The 18,327-nt window shown below is 42.3% G+C and overlaps 1 protein-coding gene across 3 annotated transcripts in view; it reads right to left on the bottom strand.

The window, feature by feature from the left end:
* TMEM129 (transmembrane protein 129, E3 ubiquitin ligase) overlaps nucleotides 1–18,327 on the bottom strand; it is a 20,528-nt gene continuing 2,201 nt past the window's right edge. Inside the window, exons 3-5 of one of the 3 annotated variants that reach the window (XM_076335779.1) lie at nucleotides 16,671–16,830; nucleotides 4,259–4,518; nucleotides 1–60 (exon numbers count right to left, since the gene is read on the bottom strand). In XM_076335779.1, coding sequence (XP_076191894.1) covers nucleotides 4,270–4,518; nucleotides 16,671–16,830 — 409 coding nt within the window. In that variant the 3' untranslated portion in view covers nucleotides 1–60; nucleotides 4,259–4,269. Of the gene's footprint in view, nucleotides 61–179; nucleotides 4,519–5,824; nucleotides 9,861–16,670; nucleotides 16,831–18,327 lie in introns of those variants that run through there. The other 2 variants (XM_076335778.1, XM_076335780.1) reach the window with 2 other exon arrangements.

Here is an 18,327-nt window from a genome sequence, read left to right on the forward strand (position 1 = left end):
AACCCTCTGCATTCAGGTTGTCGCAGGAAAATTCATCAAAGAAGGAATTATCAGGTGCACCTTCAGGAGGATTTAAGCCCTCTTTGTAGTCATGTGTTCTCAGCTAAAACACTGTATTCCACCCATATAAAGTTTTAACTGGTAAACATAACTTTGAAATGAAAACCAGAAGTCTTACATAAAATCAATTGTATTTTTATTCAGCTCTTCAGAGAGTTTTAAGATTAACTACGTGTATTCGTTAAGCCTGTTCCTTAAAGGCTATCCAAACAATACTGTCCATTTTAAAATAAGTAAGCCATCTAGGTAAAAAAAAACCACAAATAACAAATCCTGCGGTATATCTTTGGAAGAAAATGTCTTGTAATGCATGTAAGAGCTTGAATATTTATATCTCGACTCCTTAAATATCTCCTAGTCAACATTTCTTAAGAAATGGCACTCGGAACTTTAGTCAGTTATGTCTTACTGAGGTTTGGCCTGACTGGAATGGTATATAGCTGCAGTCTACTGTGTTTCAACAAAATAAAAATACTCACACTGAAGAGATCACATCATAACCTGCTATGTTGGTTTCAAGTTATGGCAAGCCTCATGGCAAACAACTGCATTCATATCATGGATTCAAAATACATCCTGCTTGGACAAAATGCCTTTTTTGGGTTAGCAAATTACGTTAACCTAAAAAACCAACTGATTTTGCCAATATTTGCTGGAATGCTATAATTACAGAAATCATACAACTATGGAAATAAATAATACAGCCACAGCCCATGTTTTCAGAAACACCTGTTCAGCTGCAGCACATATGGAAATTTGCGCTATACATGTATACATACATATGGGGTATTTATACTGACACTGTGCACCCACATATAGATTGTCTTACTGTAATGGCATTACATTTATATAACATACTTCAGTTTATTAACATTGCATACCCACAAGTCAGTGATGTGGAAAAGCATACACAGAGCTGAAAAAGCAACGCTGTATCACTAATAATTCAAGAAAATTCTTTAAGTATTTTAGCTCATTGCATTACTTGGTTCATTTTTTTTTTCTTAGAAAAGTGCTGTAAAAAGACTGATTTTAAACCCTACCCTTATGTTTAAGAAACGTATCAAGATTGGGTGGGAGGCAACGTATTTCTTTTTACTGCAGAGATCTTCTCTAGAAACAGCCCTATATGTGCATGTGGTTCTTCGGATGATGACCTGAAGCTATCACGAAGACGAATGCCTATTTTTCTACTCTATTATTTTCATGTTCAGTGATTTATTCAAGACAAATAAGATATCACACGACTGTGCAGGGAGAGGTCATGGTTTCTCCTTCTACTGTCGCTAAGAAGAATACGTCATACGGATTTTTAACAAGTTGGTTCTCTAACACAGCCTTTAAGAAGCTTACAAACTTTGGAGGCATGCCAGATTACTTTGAGAATTTAAATGTGGAAAAAAAATGCTTGTTTTAAGGAATTTAAGCCAGGCACTATTATTAACATAAATCATAATTTTATTTGGTAATTATTACTAAGTTTTCTAAGAGGCACTTCTGTGGATAGAGCACTACCATTAAAAGATGTAAGAGTATTATACATTTTTGACTGTTAGTTTGTCGTACTGTTATATTGGCACAAGAAGTAAGATGAATAAAAGCAAAGTTCCACTGAAAGGAAAACTTCCAATCAATTCAAAGTAGATTTCTATAAAGAACAACTCCACTGCACAAGCAATTAGGAGACTAAAGCTCTTATTACATGAGATACTAATGGCAACTGACCTGTTTTTCGTGTATAAAACCATCTGCAACTACATGTATCTATTATCTAAGTTTCTCAAGGCTTTTACGATGTTAACTTCACACATCTTTACAATAAATATTTTTATTCCAAACAGGAAAAGAGCTGTAAGAATTGAATGACTGTCAGTGGCAAGACCACAACTCCAAAATCCTACCCTCTCTTCTGCAACTATTTCAAGGACCACATCCCTTGTATCTGTGCCACATTATGTAAACTTTCCAGAAGTAAATGGTACAAAATGCTTATTTGTAAAGGCTGCTGTGTAGTGAGGAGGTGCATGTCAGATGACACCACCCAGCCCTGTAAGAATCTTCCAAAGGCTAAAAAAATCCTGCAAAGACCATTTCAAACTTCCAAATAACTTTCCCACGGAAGTACTGGAAAATATTTTAAATTCAATCACTGATCAGCTCCTTGATTTTTTATTAATTTTCAGACTTGTCAACAAATCTGTCTGAAACTCAGGAACTCAATTTAATCCTATTCAGATGAAGAGGGTCACGCCACAAGATCTCTCTGGGAAAGAGAGACGAATCCAGTCTCAGTGTCAAATTTTCAGTCTATACAATCCAAAACAACAGGTAATGAAAAACAGAAAAATCACCCTTGTTAATAGGTAGTACAGATAATTGCATAGTAAGTGTTGTATATGTAATGACTGAGCTGTGCTCAAGCAATTACTGTCCTTAAACCCAAACAGTTTGGACTTTTGTAAGTGCATGTTATTGAAAAAAACCCAAACAAAAAACCCAGCATCAACAATATAACATATATGCTAGTTCTCAAATGATGCTGTCAAATCTGTTCTCGATTCCTTATCCCTCTCCAAAGTACGGCTCGCAGCCGCATTCGTAACCATTTCCTGGCTGGCTGGCTCTAAGCGCAGTTTGGTGCATTCACCACGCAACCTGTAGCTAGGCTGAGGCTCTAACCGTGGCTGAGCTTCCAGTACTTGTACCGTTTTTAACATCCTGCCACCTATTCCTGCTCAAAGCAGTTTTCCCTATTGCGGTAATCAAGATATTTCCAGTTAACCACGGCATGTCATCTACGCTAGTGACTTACTGATAAGATCCTTCTGATTATACAGGTGGGAGGTATTAGGGTTTTTATTCTCCTAGACCAAAGCATTAAATTATTCCTTTCTCTCGCTATTTGACCCACCTGTCTGCCTGAGGGCACTACCCCTCTGAGATGGACAACCCAAGCAAGCAAATACCTGCACCTCAGCCCCTGCAGTGCACAGGTCAGTGTAAGAACTCACATTCTCCAGCAGCTTGAGGCTTTCCACCAAGCAGTATGCCAAATAATTGTTCATTGAAGGGTGTGATAGCTAGAACACTAAGCACTGTGTTTAGGTCTAGGAGAAGGGCTCTCTTAAATGTATGGAAAATGCTCTGATTTTAATTTACAGATTATTCTGATGCAGATCAGATCAGGAAGTGTGCATCAGTACCCTATGAATATTAAAACAGTGACTACTGCTTATGATCAGTCTTTGAATTGCAAACCTGAAAAACTTTCACTAATGATGGTTGTTCTTCGGGCATCTAGCATGGCAACTTATACCTTTGTGATCCTGGCATCTCTTTCAGGGGAAAGGTTACCCCTCAGAAAAAGCTTACAGGCTTTGAAATAGCTAAGCATTCTTTCAGAGTATTTAGACAGTTCAGATGTTTGCTGCACTCCCTTCAAATGTATAAAAAAAGTCCATCACCTAAAGAGCATCGAAACCCTAAGCAATGTAGGTCCTGGAAACAACAGATTTAACGATGCATAGCATTAGCAGTGTAGGTAAATGGGGTATGTTTCTGAATCCTTCTGTTGTTTGAAATAAATAAATCCATAAAAAAATAAGCTAGAGGCAGATTAATGGAATAAAAGGTCCCTATGGGAGTTGTACATCTTCAGGGATTAAATTCCTTAGCCTACAGAAACTGATCCGCTTTATAAGTGGAGGGGACCAGCAGAAGGAACACAACTGGTATACTTGTTCGGTGAACACTTGCGAAGATTAATAAGAACTTTACAAATGGATTAAAGAAGAAGTATCAATGAAGTCTAACCAAAGTAGTTTTCTCAGTTAGCCCTTTACTAAAGAGTCAAAACCCAAGTTAAATTTAAAAATTGAAACAGTTTAACCTACGTTAAAACTTGAAAAGAGAATAGTACTGCAAATATAGAGGGAAACCCTTATTCCATGCAAGACGTAAGAAAGCAAAATACGGGTTTAAAAAAAAAAAATTCCAGAAACTGACATCTGGTGAATAAAAACCAACAATACCAGTAAAAGTGGAGAGGAACTGAAAAGATTTACATCTGTTTTCAACACTGTAAAAGAAAGCTTTGGAGTTTGCATCCCTGTAGGATGTGAAGTCTCAAACAAATCAAACAGGCCGTTTAACCAAATCCATTATGAAATACATTCAAATTTAAAAAGTTAAAACATACCCAAGTATTATTCATCGTATTATGCAAACATCTAAAATGCAAAATTTGGCTCGGCAAGTCGGACAAGGCACTTGGCTCGACAGCCAGGTCTCTGGGTGCTGCTGATCCTGCCGGCTGGCAAACCATTTGCCCATGCAGGTGAGGCACCACATGGGACGACAGTAGCATTGCTGGCATTCCCCGTCGTTTGGCTCCTGGCAGTTCTTGATGAGCTTGATGTTAGCGATGGTCTGCATACACCCTATGCATGGCTCCAGCTCCTAAAGGAGGAGAAAAACATCAAAATTACGAACTGCACAGAAAGGTTGCTGTTATTGCTCTTCAGAGGCTTTTAGAAAATTATCTGCGCACAAGCATTGCAGAGCTTGAAGCCAGAACCTGAGCCGGGTAGATCCTCAAGGCAGAACTGCCCCACCAGAAGATACCAAATGGTTTCAATCTCCAGAGCCATGTTTCATCAGAACACCCTCTAATGAATGAGAACGAAGTATCTCTTTACACAGAAAACCCAGAACTGCTGCATGAGACTGATTAAACAAAAATGACTGAAAATAAACGTTCTTTCCCTCTCTGAAGAGCTCCACCTGTTTCCAGAGCATAGCAGCCAGAGCAAGGTAAGCAAGCAGCCATCTTTATCATTCAGACATACTATTTTTCAAAAAACATACCAATATAAAGTAAGGAAAATGAACAAAGCAAACAGTTCTTACCACTTATTACAGCAAATGGCTGTTCCTATCTTCCATCTTTGTAAGTAAGAGACACAAATAACAGAGGAAATCAGGGCTCTACTGAACACAATGGGCACTCATCTTGAAAGACTAGAAATTTACTTAATTTTTCTTGGATAATATTGGAATAATTGATATTTCCCCACTGTTAATTATGCCACATGAACTTGCAGTTGCATATACGGAGATCATCTTGCTATGAAGTGTTTTACAATTAATAAACAATAATTAGCATTTCCCATGTGTCTTCCAGCCAAAGCTCTCCAAGAACTTGACAAAGTTCAAAAGACAACACACTGAACAGGCATGGAGACCTGAATCCTATTCATACTGCTATTGGTGTAACAAAAAGCAGCTCTGCTTTGTGGTCTCTAGTTCCCACCTCCAACGTCTCTTCCCTTGTCAGCTCAAGTGTCTGTTCAACCACGCTGGCAGCTTGACTGTGGAGCGGATCATCTTTCTTTGCCTCTTTTCACCTCAGTCATTTCCCCCAACCAGGTTCACCGCAGACAAAGTCTTGTGTCAACATGGGGATGAGGAGAGTGCAGGAAGCAGGACTGCATCTTTCAGAAGCTGTATCAGCTTTTTGCTTGTGAAATTAGGGCTTACCTTAGTTTTTAGGCAGGAAAAACTCTAGCATAGACAGGTTAACTAACTTTTTCAACTTACTAATGGAGCTTCAAAATAGGGAAAAATCCCATGTTGTATTTTTAATGTCTGTATCATAATTTCTGATGTTATTTATCACTCAATGTCAAACCAAAATATGGTTGCTCAGCTGACACTTAAATGTATCACAAATTAAAAGCCCTGTAAGAAAGCAACTCTCTCAAATGAATAGTATCTTCTCTTTATTTTGAACATCTCTTTTCACTATACACTTGCACTGCAATCAGAACGCACAATTACATTATGTGCAGACATATCTGATCTAGTTTTATTTTAGCTAGTTCATGTAACCATGCAGTGAAGACACCGTATAAGCTGCAAGACACTACCGAAGATATCAAGTACTCACTCCACTGGCTGGAACGTCTGACAGACTCACTGCAAGATCACCAGAACTAGTTTAATTAGTTACCTCTGGTACATTGAACAGTGCTCTAGTCACACTTCCGATTGCAGCACAAGTATAATAATGACCAGGTCTCCGTAAATATTACCGAAGGAAGGACTCCATGGTGTTATTTACAATTAAAGCAAGCCCCAATTAAGAATCATTAATTTATTTCAGCAGAAGATCCAGCAAAGCCTGGCAGTCTAGAAAAGCAAGCTCTAATGGAGCAAACTGCCTAAAGAACAGTAACAGCAGCTGTGATTCTAGCTCCCCATAAACTTTCTGGAAATGTAACCTCATAATGTCCAAATGTTTTCAAGTAAAATTTTTGTGGAAATAATCATAGGGGTCTATCTTCCACTCTGCTATTTCTCATGCCTCAAAAATGTAATGTTCACAATACAGTTCATCTCCTCACAGAAGGAACAGAAGAAGCAGCCAGAACTACATTTATTACGTGTTTACTGCAATGGAAGGTGAGCCCTTGTGACGGATGCACCCACCCCGGCTGAGTGAACAGCACTTTGGTTCAGGCATCACCGACAAGTGGGCCTGGCTGGAGTCAGCCCTGCTGTGCGGACCTTGAGAAGTTGTGCTAGGCCGTATCTTCCCAGGACGTTAAGGAAGTTAGGCTATGTCTTACAGGAGCTAATGGTGCCAGCCTGAGCTGGAACTAGACAAAACTAAAACTGCTACAGCTGCACACGCTCACCAAAGGGGAATTTGACTACAAGTCAGTCACTTCACGCTATAAATATCTCTAGCCCCCCTGAGCCCATTGAGCTCTCCTGAACGGCAGCGGGCTGCACAGCAGTGATCTCCCCTTGGGTTGGACGCCTCTCAAGATTACTCCTCGAGGTCGAGAGATCCCTTACCTGGCATCTGCTATCTACAGCAAGGTAAGCGACATTTTATATTAGGTCTAAAGCATACTGTTTACCAGCTAGCTTAATTATTAGAAGTGCAGTAAGTAGTAGAGTGTTTGACTGCCATTTAATTACCATTTAATTACTGTTTGATTACTGTTTAATAATTATTGTTTAACCATCATTTAATTATAATTTAATCATTGTTTAATAAGACCTTTTAGTTAACCCCACAACTTCTTTTAATAATTCACCTGCAACAAAAATTGGCATAGTCAGCAGGGTGGCGGGTTCAGTCACTGACTACTTATGGAGGCATGGAGTTAGCTCTTCACTGAAATTTTCGGAAGATCGGGCACGTGAAAATTGGGATAATTGGAATAAGATAGAGCAGTTAAACCTCACAAGAGGGAAAGTGAAAGATGGTAAATAAAAGGGAATAATATGCAAAATGTTGGGAACATGTTTGGAAGCAGCCTGTCAGTATAAGGAATGCAAGGAAAGGGAAGTGCAAATGTTACACGATGAGACTGAACAAAGAAAGCGACAAGAAATGCTGTTATCTCTGCGAACAGACCAATTGCTGAAACAACTGGGGGAGGAAAAAGAAAAACGAAGGGAGGTAGAGGATACACTAGAACTCATGATTACTTGGGCCCCCAACACCCCAGATGCTGTAAAAATCTGTAAACTAATCATATCCCTGGAAGACTGTGATGGAGATATTTGGGAGGACCCCGATCAAGAACTTAGCGAGGAGAGTGAATAGATGAATAAGAATATAAGGTAGCTCCAGATATTAAAACTGAGGTATCTGCTGGACCCCAAAGGGGCAACCAGAGAAACACCACAAGGACATTCCATGGGACCCCCTTCAGCTGGCCAATCTGCAAGAAAAATACGGGTGGAAGCCTGGCGAGAGCGAGACTGAGTATCTGTGGCATGTCTCCTTTACTGGAGGAGACCTTACTATGTTAAATCAAGGCAAAGCAGATGGCTTTTGGGGACCAGGAGTGTTCTTGAATGAGGGACCAGACCCTAACACTGAGCCACACTCTATCACAAGTGAGTGGCGTATTGGGCAGGGGGCATAGACCCTCGGGATAGAGGGGAGCCCACTGCTATACCAATAAGATCATTAAGCGAACTTTCTACTGCTGTTACAAAAGCAGCCTGCCTTCAGGCTATGAACGACAGGGGTGCACATGGTAATTACCCTATTGCTGCCCCTGTAGACCCTCAGGCTATGAAACCACTGATAAGGGGAGCCCCTGCTACCTTAAAACCGTACCTCATTGCAAAAAGGGATGAAATAAGACAAAACATAGAGCATAACACTCAGGAGGGTCAGAACGGCCAACTCTGCCTTCGATCCATGTCAACCTGGGCAGAACTGTTGCATGACATTGTCAATCATGGTCGAGAGATGGGGTGGAACGAACCGACACCAACTGGGCAATCCCGAGCTGAAGCAGACAGCAGATGGATCTGGCAAGTAAAAAAGACTCCCCAGAACCCCCAACACCTTCCCCAACCTCATAAACCCCCTGGTGAGGTAGTGGACCCCTGAAAAAGGCGTAATGAACTATGGAGAGAAGCCTTAGCGGTAGGCATACCTCAGGTAGCCATACAGGGCCAACCGATGGGGACTATACTTAGTCTGATCAAGGTGTTCCAAAAACAAGGGGTATCAGGGAATCTGGAACAAACCAAACAACTGTCCGCCCTCAAAGACCCTGAGAATAACCGTTTTAGACCTCTTAGGTAGGAATTGCAAACCTTGAAGCCAAAAAAAAGAGTAAGTCCCAGACGGCAACTTGGGCTGCCTGTCCGGAGGATTGAAACTTATCAATGGGATAACACAGACAGCGCTCACATTTATGCCCCAGTCAGCCCCCAAAGACAGCTAGTAAATTTTTTAATTGACACAGAAGCTCAAATTTCAATAATCTCAAGTTTGGATGCCCAAAGAACTTACGTTAAGCCCGGTCAGTGGAGGGTTAAAATAACAGGATTTACCAGCAAAAGTAAAACATGCTCCATAGCTAAAGTAAACTTGTTATTGCCAGGGCAGAAAAGGATATCAAGGCACCAATTGGCAGTAGCTTCGCGGAAAGAAAATGTGTTAGGCTTTGACATATTACGAGTTTGGAAATTGCCGGATGGTAGCGTTTGGTCTTTTGGCTGCCTGGAGTGTCCTCGGTTAGCTGAGCAAAAATTAGCAGCTACTCGTGGGCGTCAGTGAACTGGTGTAGTTCACTTACTGCGAGCTGCACCCATGCTGCCTGACTCAAAAATAACTAACTTTCCTCAGTATCCTAGCTCTGCTGCTGCCTGGACAGGTATTGCAGAGGTCATAGGTGACCTAGAATAAAAGACACATTATCTCCCGAACGCACTCCCCATATAATTCCCCAGTGTGGCCAGTTAAAAAACCAGACGGGAGGTGGCGCCTAAACATAGACTATAGAAAGTTAAATGCAAACAACGCCCCTCTCACAGCCACCATCCTGAACATTCCTACATGAACTGCCACCCTCCAGACTGCCGCTCACCCCTGGATGGTGGTACCAGATGTGAAAGATACGTTTTTTATGGTGCCGTTGCAGAAGGAGGATAAAAGAAAATTTGCTTTTATGTAGGATGGGATACAATTTACTTTTAATAGACTTCCTCAGGGCTATAAGCATTCACCCACTATAGCTTGGTGGAGCTAAACATCATATTAGTGCCAGGTGGATATATCCTAGCTATTTATGAAACATATATAATTGATACATGTTCCTTTTCTGGGTTAAGTAAAGGTGGCCTGTCCATCTAGGTAAGGCTGGTAATTGGTGTCTGCGGGAAAGATGATGCATCATGATACTGAGTCCCTTTTCATCCCTACATACTATCAGGTCTCTCCCACCTCTCTCCTTCACTCCTCATTGGGGTCCGGCTCCTGCCTTAGGAAAAAAGAAAACAATCAGTTTATTTACAGTCAGTTAGGCTTTTACAATAGCTCTTGCTTGGCTCGCAAATATATGTTGTGGTGGGTTGACCTTGGCTGGATACCAGGTGCCCACCAAGCTGCTCTGTAACTCCCCTCCTCAGCAGGACGGGGGAGGGGGAGAGAAAATAAGATGGAAAAAAACTCATGGGTCAAGATAAAGGCAGTTTAATAAAGCAAAAGTAAAGGCCGCACGTGGAAGCAAAGGAAAACAAAAGATTTATTCTCTACTTCCCATCAGCAGGTGATGTCCAGCCACTTCCCGGGAAGTAGGGCTTCAGCATGTGTAGCAGTTGCTCCAGAAGACAAACGTTGTAATAACAAATGCCCCCCCTTCCTCCTCCTTTCTCTTAGCTTTTATTGCTGAGCAGACGTCATATGGTATGGAATATCCCTTTGGTCAGTTTGGGTCAGCTGTCCTGGCTATGTCCCCTCCCAAGGTCTTGCCCACCCCCAGCCTACTGGTGAGGGGGGAATGTTGGAGAGACAGCCTTGATGCTGTGCGAGGACTGCTCAGCAGTAGCCAAAACGCTGGTGTGTTATCAACACCTTTCTAGCTACCAATACAAAGCACAGCACTATGAGGGCTGCTATGGGAAATTAACTCCATCTCAGCCAGACCCAATACAATCTCCACCCATTATTCCATACCATTTGCGTCTTGCTCAGGTCCCACATAATTTAATACATACATATATATATATATGTCTTCTAACCATCCCATTGTATTTAATTCTCATTACTGAAATGCCTTCTTACCAACACTTACAACTTAAACTACATACTTAAACCATCTTTATACCCAACATACAGATTTATACATTCTCATTAACTACTATCCCCTGTCCTTTAACAGATAGATACTACTCTCCCATCCCATGGGCTTCCTCCACTCCTCCAGATGTTTATAAGAACAGGCTATGACTTGGGCCCCATCTGTTAAGGCGGGGGCTGAGGACAGGTGAAGCAGTGTGTTCGATTGTTGGGCACCAACACCGGCTTGGTTTGGGTCATCATTGCACTCATCTGGTTCCTTGCAAAACTCACTCTCCATCAGTTCAGGTCATTTCTGCTACATTACTTCCTACAATGTACAACTCGCATCACAGATTATTTTTCCCCCAAGGTTAAATCTCCTTGAGGCACACACTGGGTCTCCCCATCCTTCCGCATTACCCACCAAGTACACCCAGGTCCTTGAGGGAAGACAATCCCACAAATGGGTTTGCCTTTTCCCATGGGAGGAGCAATCCACACTGCCTTCCCTAGCCACTTCCCTATGTGCACTACAGGGACCTTATCTCCTCCCACAGTATGTAGGGGTTTTGTTTGGGCAGGACCAGGACAGTTAGCACATCCTCTGCTGTTAACCAGCCAAGTGGCTTCTGCTAAATTTGTATCCCAGTGCTTCCATGCCCCATTGCCTAACGCTCTCAACATAGTCTTTAACAGTCCATTATATCTCTCAATCTTTCCAAAGGCTTGTGGGTGATAGGGGACGTGATACACCCACTCAATGCTGTGTTTCTTTGCCCAGGAGTTTATGAGGTTATTTCAGAAATGAGTCCCATTGTCTGATTCAATTCTTTATGGGGTACCATGTCGCCACAAAATTTGCCTTTCAAGGCCTAAGATGGTGTTTCAGGCAGTGGCATGGTTTACAGGGTAAGTTTCTAGCCAACCAGTAGTTCCTTCCACCATGGTGAGTACGTAGCGCTTGCCTTGGCGTGTTCGTGGCAGTGGTCCAATATAGTCAATTTGCCAGGCCTTGCCATATTGAAAACCCAGCCACCGCCCTCTGTTCCAGGGAGATTTTACTCATGTGGCTCACTTGATTGCAGCACGTTTCACATTCATGAGTGACCTGTGTGATGGCCTCCATGGTCAGGTCCACCCCTTGATCACGAGCCCATCTGTATGTTGCATTTCTCCCTAGATGTCCCGATGTTTTGTGGGCCCATCAAGCTACAAATAGTAGCTTGAATAGTAGCCCTTATACTCCCAGTCCAGGTCCACCTGAGCTACTTCAATTCTGACAGCCTTGTCTACCTGTTCATTGTTTCAGTAGAATCATAGAATAGTTTGGGTTGGAAGGGACCTCTAAAGGTCATCTAGTCCAACCCACCTGCAATGGGCAGGGACATCTTCAACTAGATCAGGTTGCTCAGAGCCCCGTCCAACCTGACCTTGAACGTTTCCAGGGATGGGGCATCCACCACCTCTCTGGGCAACCTGTGCCAGTGTTTCACCACACTCAGCGTAAAAAATTTCTTCCTTATATCTAGTCTCAATTTACCCTCTTTTAGTTTAAAACCATTCCCCCTTGTCCTGTCGCTACAAGCCCTGCTAAAAAGTTTGTCCCCGTCTTTCTTATAAGCCCCCTTGAAGTACTGATGGGCTGCAATCAGGTCTCCCCGAAGCCTTCTCTTCTCCAGGCTGAACAACCCCAACTCTCTCAGCCTTTCTTCATAGCAGAGCTGTTCCATCCCCCTGATCATTTTCGTGGGCCTCTTCTGGACCCGCTCCAACAGGTCCATGTCATTCCTGTGCTGAGGGCTCCAGAGCTGGATGCAGTACTGCAGGTGGAGTCTCACCAGAGCAGAGTAGAGGGGCAGAATCACCTCCCTCGACCTGCTGGCCACACTTCTTTTGATGCAGCCCAGGATACGATTGGCCGCCTGGGCTGCGAGCGCACATTGCTGGCTCATGTCCAGCTTTTCATCCACCAGTACCCCCAAGTCCTTCTTGGCAGGGCTGCTCTCAATCCCTTCATCCCCCAGCCTGGATTGATATCCGGGGTTGCCCCGACCCAGGTGCAGGACCCTGCACTTGGCCTTGTTCAACCTCATGAGGTTCACATGGGCCCACTTCTCGAACTTGTCCAGGTCCCTCTGGATGGCATCCCATCCCTCTGACATGTCAACTGCACCACTCAGCTTGGTGTCATCTGCAAACTTGCTGAGGGTGCACTCAATCCCACTGTCTAGGTCACTGATGAAGATATTAAACAGTACCGGTCCCAATATGGACCCCTGCGGGACACTGCTTGTCACTGATCTCCATCTGGACATTGAGCCATTGACCACTACTCTCTGGATGCGACCATCCAGGAAATCCAATAAATTTTGTATTACCGGCATTTGTCACCTCCTGGACTTGCTCCTGAAGATGTTGGTATTTTCTAACTTTCTCAGCCACTGCATCAGCAAGTGATGATGGTTTACTCTCATATCTAACAGTTAAGTCCACCACAAAAGCCTGACCTCCCTTGACAAATATCAGGGCAGGTTTATAGAATTCATTTTGATGATCTTTTAAAAGTGGCTCCTGAAATATTACCCATTCTTTCTTTTTAGCTTCCTCTGCCAACAGTTCACATAGTTGGTTTTGTCTCTTTATTCTAGCACCTCGAACTGCAGGGCAATATCCAATAGTATGTGAGCAAGTCTCACTCTCTGCTTGACAATGCCAACAGTTCTTAATTTGAGTGTCCTGCCTACCCCTTGCCAAATACTCTCGTGGGGTAGGCATTAGTTCTTAATTGTAATGCAGCGATGAGCTTTCTGTGAGGAATGCCCCTATAATATTCAATCCAGTTATTACTAATTTTATCCTTTTCAAAGTTGGTAGTCCCATGGCCCTGGGACGGCAACTTGGTCCAATTCAAAAATTCCTGCTTTCACCAGTCACAGGGTCTCGGAAAGATAACCTTCGGAGTGGACATCTCCCGTTCCGAGACCGGTTCCTCACCACTCACAACTTCTGAGATCACCATGACTGCTCTGGGGTCCCAAATAGATGGCATTTTCTCTTTATCCCCACCTGCTGCAATCCATAGTTTTTCAAACTCTTTCTCTATACCTTCTTTCTGGACAACAGATCTTGCAGTGCTGTCCAATGACTGAGCAATTCAGCGCAGCCTACGGGCCTGCACACTAGGAATTAGTCCAGAGAGTCTGGTTAATACCCAGCCCTCCATCCCGAGTGCTGGAATACAGGATGGCATCACAGGTGCACGCAGGTAGATGTAACCAATCCTTGACGGCTGCTCCAATTGCCAAATCAAGGGTCTGTAGGTACGTGGCTTTCACATCGGCTTGGTCTGCTAAGTCAATCGTGGGATAGTATATCCTTTCAAGATGCCCACTGTCTGAAACGGCTCCAATGGAGCCTGCCCAATCCGCCTTACCCATTTGTTCAGTTTTTCTAGCTTTTTCTGGCTTAGATATTCCAATCCATGGGTCTATACGTATTCCCAGGTATTTTTCCGAACTACCAGGATCGATCATATTGAGGGGTGTGCCATTTATTGTCCACGCCGGACTGTCACTGATCATGTAAGAGTCCTTTGTAGGCTGGATGTAAAAGCCGTGGCACTTATCCCCTTGTGTTTTGAGGCCTGTCAGATCACAAAAGACCTCTAAAATGTCAGTATTTTTCTGCATTCCGTCCCAGGATTCACTTAATAGGACCAAGTTGTCTGCAAAGACCACTAGGTCAATATATCCTAGCTACTAACTAAAAAGGGTAACCAGTCTGGAGTGACCCCACCGAGACTTGTGTTATTTTCTCTTTCCAGGAACGGTACCGGGAATGATACCAGAATGCCCCCCTTGGAGATCGGATTGGTCATCAGAGGAATATTCATCCTTCTCGCAGGAGTAATCATTGCCAACGTGGACCAGATCCAGTTTACACCTCAACAAGCCCAGTGCATGGGTTGGAGGCCCTCACTTCTTTTATTGGTGCTAATCAATACGGTAACTGTAGTACATTCTACATCATGCATGTTTGAAATTGATGGAAGTACAGGAATATTGGGAGAACCAGCAAAAAACCTAACAATGACAATCACTGGTAATCACACAATTGTAAAAGCAAATAAGAGTCACCTTATTTCTGCTACACCAGCTGACAGAATCTCTATTGAATGTAATGTGATAAATTATCCAAAGGCAAACACCTACATGATCGTCAGGAAGATAAATCAAACTCAGTCAAAAAGCAGAGTAGGCTGTCCCTCACTCCCCAGTTGTATAATTAGTTTCCTCTTTAATGACACAACTATAGAAGCAGCGTGCCTGTGGACAGATAAAGGCAGAGGTAGCGAAAATGGACTATTCTTAAAGGTCATGCTAACATCTACTCCCAGACCTCACACTATACCAAAACCTACCCCTACTACCTGTCAACCTACTCCCTATTCTATTACTCCCACAACCAACCAAGTTACATATCCACAAATTTCTGCAATTGGACCCTACACTATTAAATGTACAGGACAGCAACAAGTCGTATTTAACCTGTCATGATCCCTGAAAAGGGTAGAACTGTCCATATGTACTAATCTGTATAAAAACACTTTGTGAAGACTTAATTGTTGATAGAAATTTTACCCATAAAGTGTCCAATCAATCAAATGTGTTTGTAACTTTGTAAACATTACTGGATGTGACTTTAATTACAGAGCCCCAGTGACCTCATACGCACTGTTAAAGGAAAACTACACACTATATCAAGACCTTTTGCCTTCCCCCATTGGAATGAACTTGATGGTGTTTCACAAGCTACTGAAACAAAGATTTACAGGCCTTATTACAAAAAGTACAACAACAAAGCAAAACTGCATTAATACCTGCACATCACGATGGAGAAGAAATACACCGTATACTAGGAAGAGTGAAGAAGGATGGGGAACACCACTGGTGGGAAACCCTATTAGGATGGTCTCCAATGGCAACAGGTGTATTGAACGCCATGTTACATCCTGTAGTAATAATGTTTGCCCTTCTGATAGTTTGTATTGTCTTTTTATATATTTGAGTCTGGGTTTTGGCCCGATCAGTATATCTCATTGTAAAACACACAAAATATCCTGCTACTGATTGTGTGAAACTATCTTATAATTAACCTTAGTTAATTTTGTATTTATCGCTTAATCCTCCAGTAGACAACATAATGCTATTACCGCCTCATATTTATAGCACAGAGGCAAGAGGTGACCGTACCACCACTCTGTGAAGTAAACTGAATTGACTGTAGTCACAGGGTGGAGTGTGACGGATGCACCCACCCCGACTGAGTGAACAGCACTTTGGTTCAGGCATCACCGACAAGTGGGCCTGGCTGGAGTCAGCCCTGCTGTGCAGACCTTGAGAAGTTGTGCTAGGCCGTATCTTCCCAGGACGTTAAGGAAGTTAGGCTATGTCTTACAGGAGCTAATGGTGCCAGCCTGAGCTGGAACTAGACAAAACTAAAACTGCTACAGCTGCACACGCTCACCAAAGGGGAATTTGACTACAAGTCAGTCACTTCACGCTATAAATATCTCTAGCCCCCCTGAGCCCATTGAGCTCTCCTGAACGGCAGCGGGCTGCACAGCAGTGATCTCCCCTTGGGTTGGACGCCTCTCAAGATTACTCCTCGAGGTCGAGAGATCCCTTACCTGGCATCTGCTATCTACAGCAAGGTAAGCGACATTTTATATTAGGTCTAAAACATACTGTTTACCAGCTAGCTTAATTATTAGAAGTGCAGTAAGTAGTAGAGTGTTTGACTGCCATTTAATTATTGTTTAATTACCATTTAATAATAATCATTTAATAATTATCATTTAATCATCATTCAATCATTGTTTAATAAAACTTTTTGGTTAACCCTACAACAATGACTTCTCTTAATAATTCACCTGCGACAGCCCTAAGTAAACAGTTATCAATTACCTATATTGAAAAGTGTAGTTATCACAGTGGATAGAAAGTCTCACCTGAGTGCTTGGAACAGGATATGTCTGGTTCATTTCCACCAGAGATGTAAAGGTTTCTAGAAATAAATCACTAAGGCTTTGATGGATCACAACATTAGCTGCATTGCTGATGGGAGCATGGAGCTTTTCTCGGAGTTCCCCATACTCTGTGGAGTTCAACCTGAAGAAGAAAAGATGGAACAAAATGTTACCTTGATTATCTATTCAAATACCTTGATAGTACATTGCAGAGGTTAACATCAGAGAAGTGAATCCACAGAAAAGTAATTTAGGTTGGTACATACTAGTCAGAGTAAGTACACAGTGAGCCTTTTGTTTTCTTTTGCTGTTTAGTTGTTGTTTTTGACACAACTTAGACAACAGAACACACTGTTCTCCTTCATATCTGTGTCAGATTGCCGACAGGATATGCCAGAGAGTAGCTAAAACATCATACAAAAATAAAGGCTTTTGAAGTGATCAGCATGAACAAAAGCAATACAGGTACTTAAATTATGCATTAACTGTGAAGTACTGCATGCGCAATTTCTGTCCACCTTTTTAATGCCTATTTACTTATACCATATCTAAATTCTAGTTTATAAACTCCTGAGGACAGAAATTAGAGTTGTATCATGTGGCATGTATCACATGGTGATACAGTACATATAAGTATCAGAATATCAATCAGTATCAGTTTCTGTGATTTTATGATACAACTTTAGATAAAACCTGGAATTTCACAAAGGTTACAAACAGCTGCTGAATGTAACTCACACTGTCATTTAAGGCTGTAACAAGCTGCGTTTCACACTAGGTTGGTTGCTTCTGCTAAAGTAAGTCTCTCTTAAGTGAGGCCCACAGACCTCAAGTGGCACATGAGACCTCGTGCAGATCCTGCAGTGACACATCGCCGTTGTTACCCCTTTTTAATGTAACAGTTCTGAACTGTAGATTCAGAACTCCCCAGCTCCGTGTTTCCACTCATTAAACAGCTTTCATGGAGAAGCCTTGGGAACATCGCCCTGAAATTCCTCGTTCTTCCTACCACTCGCTGAGTTCCCGGAGCCCAGTACAATGCAACGCTTGCTTAGCTTTAGCTCCCGGTGGTCTCCATTGTTTTAACTATTATGGGATAATGTTCTTTGTTAACAGATACTATCTGTGCAAATAACAGAAACCTTTGTATCCAGAGGAAAAATTCACCTTGAATACGCAGGGAAATGTGGCCTGCTTACACAAAAGCATTGTTCTCCCAGAAACATCCCACTGTATCCAATTCTGATTCTGGATATATACAACGATCCTATATCCTTAATGGGGGAATTTTGTCCTAGGGCACTTTTCTTAAATCCTGTATGACTGCATTCTAGCAGAGATTTGCTATTTCTGACACATCATATTACAAGAATTTTTAAACACTCTTCTCAGTGCTGTTCTGTTTAGCCACAAAATAAAATTTTGGGGTTCAGATTTTTTTCCCCTAAAAGGAATTGCCAAAGCAGCCATGATTTTCTCAGCTGGGGACGTAGTTTTATCACTCTGGCACTGAAGCACTTACAGAAGAAAATCATTAGTTGTTTAATACTTATTTGGTCACCACTCTCACAGGTCTGTAAAGGTCTCCTCTTTTCTTAGGACTGCCATGCTTACCTCAACCTCTCCTTCTGAGCTCTGT

This window comes from Aptenodytes patagonicus, chromosome 4, assembly GCF_965638725.1.
Source record: "Aptenodytes patagonicus chromosome 4, bAptPat1.pri.cur, whole genome shotgun sequence".
Taxonomy (NCBI): Eukaryota; Metazoa; Chordata; class Aves; order Sphenisciformes; family Spheniscidae; genus Aptenodytes; species Aptenodytes patagonicus.